General features: G+C 46.1%; 1 protein-coding gene across 1 annotated transcript in view; it reads left to right on the top strand.

The window, feature by feature from the left end:
- Window positions 1-522: 522 nt before the first annotated feature.
- The window catches only part of LOC147629167 (inosine-5'-monophosphate dehydrogenase-like), a 66,486-nt gene continuing 52,631 nt past the window's right edge, over window positions 523-14,377 (top strand). Inside the window, exons 1-2 of the mRNA XM_086812419.1 lie at window positions 523-1,607; window positions 1,698-1,877. Coding sequence (XP_086668545.1) covers window positions 600-1,607; window positions 1,698-1,877 — 1,188 coding nt within the window. The 5' untranslated portion in view covers window positions 523-599. The remainder of the gene's footprint in view (window positions 1,608-1,697; window positions 1,878-14,377) is intronic.

The raw sequence follows: 14,377 nt of genomic DNA, 5'->3' as shown, positions 1-14,377 counted from the left end.
AATGCCAATGACGTGGCATTTAATTAATACAACTTTAGTACATGAGTTCCCCCCACCTCCTCTCTCTCTGACGTAATTATAGTATATTTTCAAAAAAGAAAAGATACCAAACTTAAAAACATACTATAATTACCAAACATACTAAATAAAAAATATACTATAATTACCTAGCTCTTGGTGCTTATAAATTCAAGGGCAGAGGGGCAATCTTCGATGCTGGGCAGGTGGGAAAGAAGAGGGAATTTGACGAAGGAGGCTCTCAGTTTTTGCTAAGGGAGGTGGGCGAGAGCAAGCAGCGTAGGAGGGTGAGGGGTAAGGTTCAAAGGTGTATTAATTAATGCTCGCGTATAGTGGGCATTAATTAATACACCATAAAAAAAGCCTGAATATATATATATATATACACACACCATAAAAAAGATGTTTATATATATGTATATATATATACACACACACCATAAAAAAGATGTGAATATACACCTACAAAGGAATCTTGGTATAAAGCCTAACTAATATGCTATGGGTCATTATTCTTAGGCTATGTAAATGTCTATAGAGGAAAACACCCATCAACTACAACACTGAAAGCTTTCCTCGCCATGGAGAACAGCTATGGCGGCACAGAAGATGGCTTCATACCTTCCAAGCTGTTTCATCAGGGGTTTTCTTACACATACGACGATGTCATCTTCCATCCGGGCTACATAGATTTCCCCACCGAGTCTGTGGAGCTTGGCACACGCCTCACCAGGAACATAGAGCTGAGGACCCCCTGCATCTCCTCCCCCATGGATACCGTCACGGAAGCTTCCATGGCCGCGGCAATGGCTGCCGCAGGCGGCATCGGCATCATCCATTACAACATGTCCCCTGTAGACCAAGCCCACCATGTGAAAAAGGCCAAAAACCTCAGAGCAGGGTTTGTCCATAACCCTGCCTGCTGTAAACCCTCTGATACCATCTCAGACATTGATAACCTCAAGCGGAGCAGGGGGTTTTCCTCTGTGCTTGTTACAGAAGATGGGAAAATGGGGTCAAGGTTACTAGGGGTTGTAACCAATAGAGATGTGGATTTTGTATCTGATCGCTTTACAGAGTTAAGAGAAGTCATGAGCACAGACCTTGTTACTGCCCCTGCAGGTTGCACATTCCATGAAGCTTCACAGACTCTGATACGCAGCAAGAAGAGCTTGTTGCCCCTAGTCTTAGAGAATGGGAATGTTATGGAGCTTCTTTGCAGAACAGATATTATTCAGCAGAGGGATTTCCCCCCTTTGGGTGCCCCTTCCCTTGGTCCTGATGGAAAGCTTCTTGTTGGTGCTGCCCTTGGTACCAGAGAAAGTGATAAGCAAAGGCTGCAAATGCTTGTTGACGCTGGTGTTAATGTTGTCATTCTGGATAGTTCACAAGGTGATTCCGTTTACCAGAAGGAAATGCTGGCCTTCTCCAAAAAGGCATACCCTGCGCTGGATGTTGTGGCTGGCAATGTGGTGACAAGCTATCAAGCTCGCCATCTGATCGAAGCTGGAGCAGATGCTCTGAGAGTGGGCATGGGCTCGGGCTCCATATGCACCACGCAGGAAGTCTGTGCTGTGGGTAGAGGCCAAGTAAGTGCCCTTTTGCCACTATCTTTTGCAAACTGAAAATGAGGGAAACACACAATGTGCATTTGATGATCGTATGTGTTTTTTCCTCAGGCAACAGCAGTGTACAAAACAGCTTCTGTAGCAAAGCAATTGGGTGTGCCCGTGATTGCGGATGGTGGCATTGCGAACTCTGGGCACATCGTTAAGGCTCTTGCATTGGGTGCTTCAACTGTAATGATGGGGAGTTTCCTTGCTGGCACAGCTGAAGCTCCAGGAGATTACTTTTATCAGGTCAGATTCTTACCTATTGGTATGTGTATTTACTTATTAGGCTATATGATCTATCTTGTGCTCAGAAGGGTTTGGTTTTAGCAGTTTGAGATGCAAAGCAAAGCATGATGTCAATGGGCATTGTATCACTGTGTGTTGGGGCTGATTGAGGGTTCAAGAAGGGTGTTGGGTTTGGTTGGTGGTTAGGAGCCTGGGAAGAAGTTGAAGCACTACTGGTGGGGGTCACCATGTAGTCTTCGGCAAAGGGATTAAGTGGGGCCTTTGAGCAAAATGAGCAATATTTCTTGGAGGGACAATCATTTGGAAGATAGCCTTGCGAGCTACATACCGGGCACCATGGACTCATCTTGGGATCTTTGACGTTGAGCTGCCCAATCTCCTTCCGGAGCGCTACCATAGCCGCGTCCTCTTGTTGTGACCTTTTGAAATCTTCAAGCTCCCTCTTGAGCTTGGCTAGCTCGTCCATGGAAGCAGATGTAGAAGCTACCGTCGGGGCTAGAGGAACGATTGGAGGAGCCGAAGACATGCCGGGGATAATTGGGGGCCAATAGGTACTATGCTCCGCCATGAGGCGAGCATTCTCCAGTTGTGTAGCTCTGTCTTGGAAGTCTTGCAAGGTGCCTTGGGGTGGAAAAGTCTCTCTCATCTTCATCGCCGTTTGAGTAGGGAGTACTCGAAGCACCCACTATTGTAGCATTTAGTTTCCAGGATCTTGGGGTAGCCGAGCGACCAAAACTTTAGCTCTTGTGACAAGTTGGGCCACTGACTCCCCCGCCTTCATGGAGAGTTGGTTGAGCTCTTGAGTGATGAGGTCGAAGTAGTTCCTTGGCCGAAAGGTAGCCAAGAACTGTAGCCTAAGGGTGGCCCAATCCGGGAAGTGGTTGATGGGAAATTGACTGTACCACCGGTCGGCCCTTTCTTCCAGCGTTGTCGGGAACAAGACCAAGCGTGCATCATCTCGGTTGAGACCTCTTGAGTCACACATAGTGAGGAACCGCCGCACATGGTCTTCCGCATCTTCAGTGATGGTACCTTTGAAGGTTGGTAGCTTAACTTGCACGCGGTTAAGGACAGTAGCCAATGGCTCTGGCGCTAGAGCTGCCATAGGGTTAGAAGAGGAAGATGCTGAGGAAAGAGTAAGGGAACGAGGACGAACCCTACGACTAATCACCAAAAAAGAAAAAAAATAAATAAAAAATTTCGAGACTATCCTTGACCTCTAGGAGAGTCCCATCGTGATCGCTAAATTTTGTCTAAGCTGTGGATGACTCCGCCGGTCCTTGCTAGGGAACTCGAAGACAACCGCCACAAACACTAGGGTTGGGGGAGAAGGGAGCGTGGATCCTCTCAGGGAAGTATACCCGCCAAGGATGACTCGACCACACTGGCTAGACATGCAAGACCTAGGCTCTACACTGTCTACTGTGCTCTCCGACCACCACCTAGCACCACAGTACCTCTATAGGCCTCTCTCAGGCACCACACACATCACTCACACCTCACTCACCTCGCTCACACAAAGAGAGACAAAACACCAAACAGAGCACAACACTACCATCACAATACCAAAAAGGAGTGATACAAGGGAGACTCCGCTCCGATAGGATTGTGCTGGACCTCAAGGTGATACACGAGAGAGTGTCCTCTCCTCTGAGAGTATGTCCCCGACCGTTTGTCTGTTGCCCAAAGAGTGCTCCCCTTAACTCCTCGTTGGGTGTCCTCCTCCTCGGGTGGTGCTCAAGAGGATCTCGAAGAGGATCTCTCCGTGCCTTGGGAAAGGGAGAGGGGAAAGGAAGATGGTGCTCAGGATCTCGAAAGGGATCTCTCCTTGCCTTGGGAAAGGGAGAGGGGTGATGCCTCCATGAGTGCCATCGGAGTTGGCCATGCACGTATGAGATGTGGAAGGGGACCAGCGGTCAGAGGGGTCAAAGAGCACCGGCGGTCGGAGTGTTCAGAGCAATCAGAGAACACCGACGGTCAGAGTGGTCGGAGCACACCGGCGGTGACGGCGGTCGGAGCGGTCGGTGGAGTGTGGAGAAACTGGCTTCCCGTCCATAGAAGTGTTACAGCACTAGGATCTATCCATTTACAAACTTTTATATGGACATGCACTTGCATGATTGGGCCTCAAGGGGCCATACTCGGCCTCGGAAGACAATGATATATATATATATATATATATATATATATATATATATATATATATTAGGTATGCTCCATGGGGGTGTGTGAGGAAGAGCAGCGTACGTTTTTTAATTGCCAGTTTTTGCTACTATTCATGGACACTTATATTGAGGGCATCCATACATTTCTATCACAAAAGGTGGAAGACCATTGCCATTATTGCCTTTATCAAGGAAGTGTTATAGCACTAGGATCTTTTCATATATGAACTCTTATATGGACATGTACTTGCATGAAGAGGCCATACTTGGCCTAAGAAGACAATAATTTAATCAATGTCACAATAGCAACAACCGCATCTTTCCTTTGCGTGTGATTCAAAAAGAGCAAATGTTAAATATAAATGAAAGTTCCCATATATTCATATATATATATATATATATGTATATGTTACTCTTGTAAGAAGAGCAAACAAGAGCGAACCTATCTAGCAACCGCGGTGGAGACAAGGCATTTACACACAAGGATAAAGGTAAAGCAAAGAGCTTTAAGCATGGGGGACAACAGTCTAGTAAGGCTGGTCATGGACAGCCCTCTTCTGGTGGTGAAAAGTCTGACAAAGTGGATGCAAACAAGCCTAAAAAGAAGGGCAAATGTCACTATTGCCATAAGCCTGGCCACTACATCAATGAATGTAGAAAGTGGATTGCAAAAGAGAGAAAGAAGATGCAGGCAATGCAGTAGCAGACTCTTCTGATGACAAAGCACAGCAATCGGCTAATGTAATTCAAGAAGAGTTCATTTTTTTGGTCACATGCACTAGTGACACAGCAAGTGACAGACAGGATGCATCGTGGTATTTTGATAGTGGTGCTTTGAGCCACATCACTTCATGCAAAGATGTATTTCAACACTTGGTTTATGCTTCAAATGGCCGCACTGTATCATGTGCAGATCATACCACATATCCAATAAAGGGAATTGGCAATGTCATACTTGTTGCAGCCAATGGTGCCAATATATGTATGACAAATGTGTTGTATGTTCTAGGGATAAAGAAAAATCTGCTCTCCGTCTCAGCCATAAACGACCAAGGTTTAAAGGTTGAATTTGAAGATGGGAAGTGTTTGGTAAAACACCCATCAAAGGGTTATGAAATAGTCACTCCCGGAACACGATACAAAGGCTTGTATAAGCTGGATAGCTATGACAAGCGTACTTATGATGCAAATACAGTGGTTGCCCACACTCATGCTATGCATGATGCAGAGCTATGGCATGCTTGTTTTGGGCATGTAATTTTCGGAGTTTGGTGCTTTTGCAGAAGCATCATATGGTTGATAATATGCCGCCTCTTGAGTCTCCAACAAGACATGTATGTGAGGGGTGTATTTTGTGAAAGATGCATCGAAAACCATTCCCCAAGGATGGAGCTGTTAGAGCTGAAAGTAAATTACAGCTCATACACAATGATGTATGTGGTCCAACGCGGACACCATCCATAGGGGGGCATCTGTCATGTGCACAGTGTGTATCTATGTGTGCTACACGCACACAAGACTTGCGTTGAGGTTTGGAGGGGAGTATGTCATGTTCATAGTGTGTATCTATCGAGTGCTACACGCACACAAGACTAGCTTCGAGGTTTGGGGAAGCTTGGAGCTAGGCAGGCTGAGTTAGGGATAGACTAATGGGTGGGCACCCCAGTATGGACGGGAGGCATCCACACTTGGATGCCTGATGACCGGCCAAGAGCCTATAAAAGGGTGGCCAAGGTTAGTCATTAGTCGTATAGAGTCTCGCGTGTTTTTGTGAGAGCTCTATGGTCAGGAGCCTGGATCTAGTGCAGACGTGCATCTGCTTCATGCAGCCAAGGCTGGCAACAGGCTCGAGGCCCGCGAGGGTAGCTTCGTGGCGGTATGGGACGTCACGAGGTAGAGATTGGTCGGTACGTCCATCTAGTTAGCTCAGCTCATGGCTTGGTGGGGACAGCCAAGACTTGTGGGCTTGCCCACGGCTGTCAAGGTTGGGAGGTGAGTCAGGCCTGCACCCTTGTTATGTTTGTTTCGTTTGTTTGCAAGTTTCGAGTCTTGTACCAGGAGCGTTCTACGAAGAGATCCTATGGGGATTTGATAGCATCTTTATTTCGTCGTCACATTCATTGATGACTACTCCAGGTTTGCTTACTTTTATTCCTTGAAAGCAAAAGCAGAGGTGTTTACATACTTTCGACACTTTGTAACAATGGCTGAAAATATGTGTGGATGTAAAGTCCAAACACTCCGCTCAGATAGAGGTGGAGAATACATGTCAAATGCATTCAAGGATTATATGCTTTAAAAGGGCATCAAACACCAATGTACTGTGCCTTATACACCGCAACAAAATGGTGTAGCTGAGAGGAAAAACAAATCTCTCATGGAGATGGCAAGATGCATGGTGAAAGCACAAAAGTTGTCTCAATTTTTTAATGGAAGCTATAATGTGTGCAACTCACGTGTTGAACAGGTGTCCAACAAAAGCTTTGAAAATCATAACACCATTTGAGGCTTGGTGTAGCCGAAAGCCAAAAGTGGATTATATGCGTACATTTGGGTGTTTGGCATATGCACATGTGCCAGAACAACTCCGAACAAAGCTAGATGATAAAGCAATGAAATGCATTTTTGTGGGCTACAAGAATGAGAGCAAAGGATACCGTGTTTATAATCCAACAACACGCAGGATTTTTGTTAGTAGAGATGTGGTATTTGCAAAATTCAGTACAGCCCATGTACAGCTTGTATAAAAGTCATGATACAGACATAGAGGACATGTTTGATTGACTATTACCCATTGCAATTAGGGGGGATTCACATCAGCCAGCCCCTACACAAGAAAATCCTCATGTAGAACATGTGGAACAGCCAGCAATTCAGCCCCCTTCTATGGAAGAAGTAGAAGATCTTGTCAGGGAAGAGCAAACAGTCTTAGACATAGCCAAGTCGGTTCCAAGAAAGAGCAAACAGTCATAGACATAGAGCCAAGTCGGTGCCAAGATGGTTGTTGAAAACTTTGCAAGAAAGCAAACTTGCAGCTCCACTCACAGGCAGAACAAGGGCTAGTTCCAGCCATGCATTGAATATGCATCATGGGGAGTCTGCATTAGCTATGGGTGGTCTCTTTTATTCAGAAGAGCCTTCTTCTTTATGAAGAAGCACATGAGAATGAGCACTGGGTGCAAGCCATGCCGGATGAAATCTCTTTTATCATGAAGAACAATACTTGGGATCTTGTAGACTTGCCGAAAGGCAAGAATGTCATTGGAACAAAGTGGGTGTACAAAGTCAAAAGGAAGTCTGATGGTACTATTGACAGGTACAAAGAAGGACTTGTGGCTAAAGGCTACTCTCAGAAAAAGGGAATAGATTATGAGTAGACTTTTGCTCCTACTTCAAGAATGACTACAATAAGATCAGGGATTGCATTGGCTACACATAAAGGATGGAAAGTGCATCAATTGGACACATAGTTACCGCGGAACGGCGTTTTGCCTTCCTGGAATGTCGGAACGCCGGTCTGGAAGATGCCGCGTGCCCGGAACGCGCAATCGGAGCGTGGAACACCTAGGAAACTCGGAACGTGGCGGAACGCGCGTCGGGCCTGACTGTCTCTGCGCGGCGGCGGCGGCGACGTGTTTTGTTGCTGCTGCGGCTGTTTTTTTGCCATTTGCTGAAGCCAGAGTGCTCTCCCCTTTGCTGAGTTGCAACTTGCTCTCCCCTACCACTCCACCCTTCCTCTTGGCTGCCCCACACTCTTCGTTCCACCGACTACTCCACCCTTCCTCTTGGCTGCCCCACACTCTTTGTTCCACCTTGAGGCTTGGCTGCCCCACTCTCCCTACCTCCTCTTGGCCCCTTCTCTTGGGCCTTGGCTGACATGTCATATGACGTGGCGTTCCCGGACGTTCCCGATCCGTTCCCGTTCCCGTTCCCGCTGTTGAAAGAACGGTAGAGGGGGAGGAGACACACACAGGAGCAAACCCTAACCATAGAGGGAAGCCATCTCCACTCTCACACAAAGCATAATGCCATAATCCATAATACACACAACACACTATGAGTTGTGTCCACACTCATCTAACCCTAGCTACATAGTTGTCACGGTACGAAAATACGATACGGTACGGTACGATACCGTACGGGAATATTCGGTACGATATGAAATTTTGGGATACGGTACGATAAAATACGGTTTTTATTTTTTACACTTACAAGCTATGGAGCTTCAAGCTTGAATGTGAGGGAAGGTTGGGAGGGGAGGAGTCTACAGTGCTTGAGAAACCAGTACATGGATATGTCACATGTGTCTCTCCCGGTTGGATCTCCCGATTGTCTCCAAAAAAGAACCTGGATGGGTAATGCAATACCAAAGGACTCCCAGTGTAGCGTTTATGACTAAGGGACCATCCTTGCACAAATACGAGGAGTGCATCTAGGGTGATAAGTTTAGGGACTCCTCTCTAGATCAAAATGGCCATGTCCAAATGTTCTCCCTTGTGCATAACTTGAGAATCTAATTGTCTAGCCTACCTATACCAGGGATCCCCAAGTGATGTAGCAAGATTCTCTCATCCTACCAATCAAGTGTACACTACCAGTCTACCTCGCCAGATTTTTTAGGTCTCTCCACAACCCCATATGGAATACTGAGTGGACACGAAAGTTGCAACTTGCGAAGTATTGCGAGCATTTGGGATCTTCGTACAGCAGGGTTTCTATTTTTTTTTAGCATTTGGAATTTTAAATTTTTTGGGGGGGAAAAAAAAAAAAAAACCCTAACTCGTACCGTACGATATCGTACGAATTCGTACGGTATCGTACCGTACGACTCGTACGTACGAACAGGTTCGTACGCGTACGAGAAACAACTATGCCTAGCTAATGTCCACACACTATGACCAGCTGTGTTGGGGTAAAGGCGTTATGCCCACCCTTATAGTGTGTACAAGCCCATAAGTTATAGTACATAGTACACTTAGTACTTTTAATGTACTAAGTGCACTATGTGTACTAGTGCAATATACATGTGTGATAGGGGAGTCACACACTCATGCATCATGAGTTGACTTATCTCCACAACTCTCTCTCTCTCTCCCTTGTTCTCTCTGTGTATGTCTCCCACATGAACTCTTAACCCTAACCTAACCCTAATTCTTCCTGTTTCTCCCACACAACTGGTATCAGAGCTTCAGTTCCTTCGAGGAGAAAGAAGTGGGATTTTCTTCAGGTGTTGCTGAGGACAAGGCAGCTGCAATTGCTGACAGTCGTCCCCTTCTTGTGCTGGTTGGTGCGCGGTGGTCGAAACCCAGTCTCGAGGCCCCCTTCAATGGACACAGTGAAGTCATGGTCCAAACCAAGCTATCGCCTAGCAGAAAAATAAACGGAAGAGCCTTGACCTCCTTGCGCAGCAGCTTAGCCCCCAAGCTATCGCCTACAGCAGACGCTTGGTCACAAGCGGTGAACAGCAGGCGCTACAGATTTTGGACACCGTGCAATCATTAGCAGGCGAAGCTGGAGGCGAGCTCGTAAGCGGGGTAGTGGTCCGCGTGAGTAGGCGAGCTCGTAAGCGGGGTAGTGGTCCACGTAAAAGCAGTCGAAGCGGGAGTTCCAGCGCACGGGGTGTAGACTGGCGCTAGGCGAAGCATGCGAATACGTCAACAAGGCGAACACAGGCTGCGTAAGCGTGGAGCGAACACAGGCGTCGAAGGCTTTAATCGTCAGCTGGCTACCTGCACTAGGTGGACACGTCACCCAAGGTGCAGTCCGACAAGGCCCGCCTCAACGTCACCAGGCGGCCTATGTCGTGAAGCTGGCAGAAGAGGGTGGTAGCCACGGCGCCTCTCATAGCCACGCCCAAGAAGAGCAACACGTTGCCTGCTGAGGAAAGCTACGCTGTCTAGCCATCCGTACAGCTGCAGGTGCATCAGCAATACCTTCAACATACACACAGTCAGTGTGTACAACAGCATCAACAGCAAAATCGACGCCCTCCTTTCCTGCAACAAAAATCAGAAATTACAAGGTATTTGCCTCAATTTTTTTTTTGGGATTTGCAATTGAGCAAGTACAATCATCAATTGAGCAGGTACAGGTGCCGAATTGCTCAATTTTTGAGCAAAATTGGCAAAATTGGGTGACATTGGTCACAATCAGGATCAATTTGCAGGAAATTGGTCACAATCAGGATCAATTTGCAGGAAATTGGATGTCGAAATTTGGGGCTTTTGATGTAATTGTGCAATTAAGCACTCATACATGCTGTATGATGTGAGAAATCGCACATTTGGGCAAAATTGCAGCAAATTGCAGTGCAAATCAAGGGGCTTTTGTGCCGATTGGGTTGATTTGCATGCAGGCAATCGCATTTGATGCTGTGGATAATGTGTTGATGCCTTACAAGCACTCAATGTGCCTGTAAATCAAGGGGCTTTCATGTATTTGATGTATATGTTGCCAGGGGGAAGCATCGTGAACACTCCGGATGCCTTTATGTGCGTCAATGTACCATGTATGATCAGAAATTGATCTTAAATCAAGGGGCTTTTCAAGTTTGTATGCTTGTTGAGCTTGGCAAAGCAGCAGGCAAGACTTTTATGCCTTGAATCCTCAGAAATCAGCTTGCAGTCAAGGGGCTTTTGCCCAATTTCTGTTCGGAACTGTTGTATACAGTGTTCGGGACTGTAAAAGTCTGATTTTCACTCATTTGGACAGCCAGGAGAGCATTTATTGCTATTGTACCTGCTGGTACAGATTTGGCACAGCTTTGTGCAAGTTTTGGCATGGCTGTACAGTGATTTGAGTGAGGAAAAGGTTCAATTTCAGCTGCTGTACTTGCCGGTACAGGTTTGGTACATCATTGGTGAGCACTTGGTACTGCTGTACAGTACTTTGGAAGGGCAACAGAGCACATTTAAGGTGCTGTCCAAAATCTGCAGCAACCAGATTTTGGTGATTTCATCACATAAAGTGGGAGAAAAGTTGCATTCTTGCTTCCGCAGTGGGAGATAAAGCTTTGGAGAACAATTGTGAGCACTTTGTGTGCTTTTGGTGCAGTGTTTGCACATTTTGCAGGGAGTCGGGCATTGACAGGTTGCATATTGCTATGGCAACCACAGGTGAGAGCTCTTCATTGCTTCACATCAAGAAGCTTGAAGGCTCGCATAATTATGATATTTGGCAAACCCAGTGCTACAATGTGTTGCTCCAGAAAAAGCAGCACAAGCCTATCAAAGAAAGGGGTGTGATGCCCGCTTCTCTTACTGCTGAAGAGTGGGAAGATATGGATGAGCTGGCAAGATCTACTATCATGTTGTCTGTGTCAGACTCATTACTTTTCAGCATTCGTGAAGAGAAGACAGCTTGGGGAATGTGGCAGAGATTGCAGGACTTGTATGCCCAACAAAGTGCCTCAAGCAAAGTGTATTGGTTGAAGAAACTCATAGGTCTTCCGATGAAGGAAGGGGCGTCTATGACAGCCCATCTAAATGAGTTTAATGGTATTGTCAGCCAGGTCATTAATCAAAAGTTGGCAATGGACGATGAGTTCAAAGCCACTTTTCTGTTATGCACTTTGCCAGAGAGTTGGGACACATTCAGGACAGCCACTAGCAATTCGCATGCTATGCTGTCATATGCAGATGTTGAGGGTGCTCTTCTTCAAGAAGAGATGAACAGGAAAAACAACTCTGTTGGAAAGTCCAATGCAATGAATGCACGTGGGAGATCCCAACAAAGGGGGAAAAGCCAAGAAAGGGGAAGGAGCAAGTCTCGCTCCAAAAAGGATTTGGAATGCCATTATTGTGGCAAAAAGGGACACATTAAAAAGCAATGCTACAAATGGAAAAATGATCAAAAAGAAAAGGGAAAAGGCAAAGACAAAGAGAAAGATTAAGCCAAAGATGTAAAGCCAAAGGGCAAAAGTGGAGTCAAGATTGAAGAAATCAATGTGTCACATGCAGGTGGCACTGAGGATGAGGTCCTATTTACTTCTTCACTTGATGCCCATTCACTTCTTACAGGTGGTCATGGTATGCACTCATGGATCATTGATTCAGGTGCCTCCTTTCATGTCACAGGTTGCAGAGACTTGTTTGTAAGGTATACTGTTGGCAATGAAGGAGTGGTTTATTTGGGTGATAACCATGCATGCAAGATACTTGGCAGAGGTGATGTGAGGCTTGTGTTTTCAGATGGCTCACAGCTTATGCTCCATGATGTCAGGCATGTGCTTGAGATCAAGAAGAATTTGCTTTCTACTGGACAGCTTGATGATGCTGATTATGTTACCACATTTGGTCGTGGAAAGTGGACAAATAGTAAGGGCTCACTGGTTGTTGCCAGAGGCTCTAAGGTGGACACTCTTTACTTTATGCATGCAGGTGTTTGTCACCATGCTAATGTAAATGCAACCGAGCTGCCGGAAATTTCTATGTGGCATAGCCGGTTGGGACACATGAGTGTCAAGGGAATGGAGCAATTGTCTGGTTTGGGTTACTTGCCTTCTCTAAAGTTTTCAAGTTTTTAGTTTTGTGAGCATTGTATATATGGTAGGCAACTACAGTGCCCCCACAAGAAAGCTCTTGGACAAAAAGATGCTCAGTTAGAGCTTGTGCATACAGATGTATGTGAGATGCCTCAGCTTTCTTTGGGAGGGGCAAAATATTTTGTGTCTTTTATAGATGATGCCGCACGCAAGGTGTGGGTCTATCCTCTTCGTTTGAAGAGTGATACATTCGCAGTGTTTCAGAAGTTTGTTGCTCTTGTTGAGAATCAAACTGGCAAAACACTGAAGGCTTTGCGTTCCGACAATGGGGGAGAGTATATGTCCAAACAGTTTCAGGACTTTTGTGATGCTAAAGGCATCAAGAGGGAGCTCTCTACTCCTTATGATCCTCCACAAAACGGGACAGCAGAGAGGATGAACAGGACCATACAGGAGAAGGTCCGTTCTATGTTGTCACATGCTGCATTACCTCATGGTTTTTGGGCTGAAGCTGTTATGACAGCCGTTCACCTTATAAACAGGTCACCTAACACGAGGCTTGGTGGGAAAGTGCCAGAGGAAGTATGGACAGGGAAGCCTCCGTCATACAAGCACTTGAGAGTGTTTGGTTGCGTTGCGTACGTGCACATACGCAGGGAAATGCGCACCAAACTTGATCCTAAGTCTCACAAATGCATATTCCTAGGATATGGTGACAGAGGTGAAATGGGGTATAGACTTTGGGATCCCATGAATAGAAAGATCATACGCAGCAATGATGTCATTTTTGATGAAACATGCATGTATAAGGAGCCTGCAAGGCAACATGAGCCTGGCAGAGTCATCTTTGATGATGATGGACATCATGGACAACAACAAAGGGCTGTAAATCAGCCATTACAGCAGGAAAACCAGCCCTTAAATGGTGCTGAAAATGGTCCAAATGGACAGCCAGAGATGGCGGAAGATATCCCTATGGATATACCACAGTTAGAGGAGATACCGGGCATGATATTTCAGCCTTATGGCATGGAACAAGAGCCACCAATGGGTGATATGCAGGCTGGACAGCAACCTGCAAATGATGGTCATTGGGTACGGAGGTCCACTACACCCTCCAGAGCCCCTGACAGGTTTGTTCCAGGGGTTGACTACTTGATGCTCACTGACTGTGGGGAGCCCTCATGTTATAAGGAGGCTTTACAGAGGGCAGACAAGGCTCTTTGGGAGCGTGCCATGAAGTCAGAGATGGATTCTCTGCACAAAAATGGAACTTGGAAGTTGGTGCATTTGCCTGCAGGCAAGAAGGTTTTGCCATGCAAGTGGGTTTACAGGCTCAAAGTTGCACCTGATGCAAAGCCAAGATACAAAGCCAGGTTAGTGGCTAAGGGCTTCAAGCAGGAATATGGTGTGGACTTTGATGAGATCTTCTCTCCAGTGGTCAAAATGACCACACTTAGAGCTGTGTTAGCTTTGGTTGCACATGATGATCTGGACTTGATTCAGATGGATGTGAAGATTGCTTTTCTTCACGGTGATCTCCATGAGGAGATATATATGCAGCAGCCAGAGGGTTATGCAGTGAGTGGAAAGGAGAAGCTTGTATGCAAGCTGAAAAAGAGTCTTTATGGGCTCAAACAGGCACCAAGGGAATGGTATCATAAATTTGATACATTCATGAAATCCCAGAAATTCAGGAGAAGTGACATAGATCACTGCTTGTACACCAAGAAAGCTTTGGATGGCAGTCTATTGATCCTCATCTTGTATGTTGATGATATGTTGATTGCCGGGAAATCTCGTAAGGAGATGGATACCTTGAAGCAGAGGCTGCATCAAACCTTTGATATGAA

Source organism: Cibotium barometz, chromosome 18 (assembly GCF_041138505.1).
Source record: "Cibotium barometz isolate CiBa-2024 chromosome 18, ASM4113850v1, whole genome shotgun sequence".
NCBI classification, from domain to species: Eukaryota; Viridiplantae; Streptophyta; class Polypodiopsida; order Cyatheales; family Cibotiaceae; genus Cibotium; species Cibotium barometz.
The sequence above is the reverse complement of the archived record's forward strand: the minus strand, read 5'-3'. Positions and strand labels throughout refer to the sequence as shown.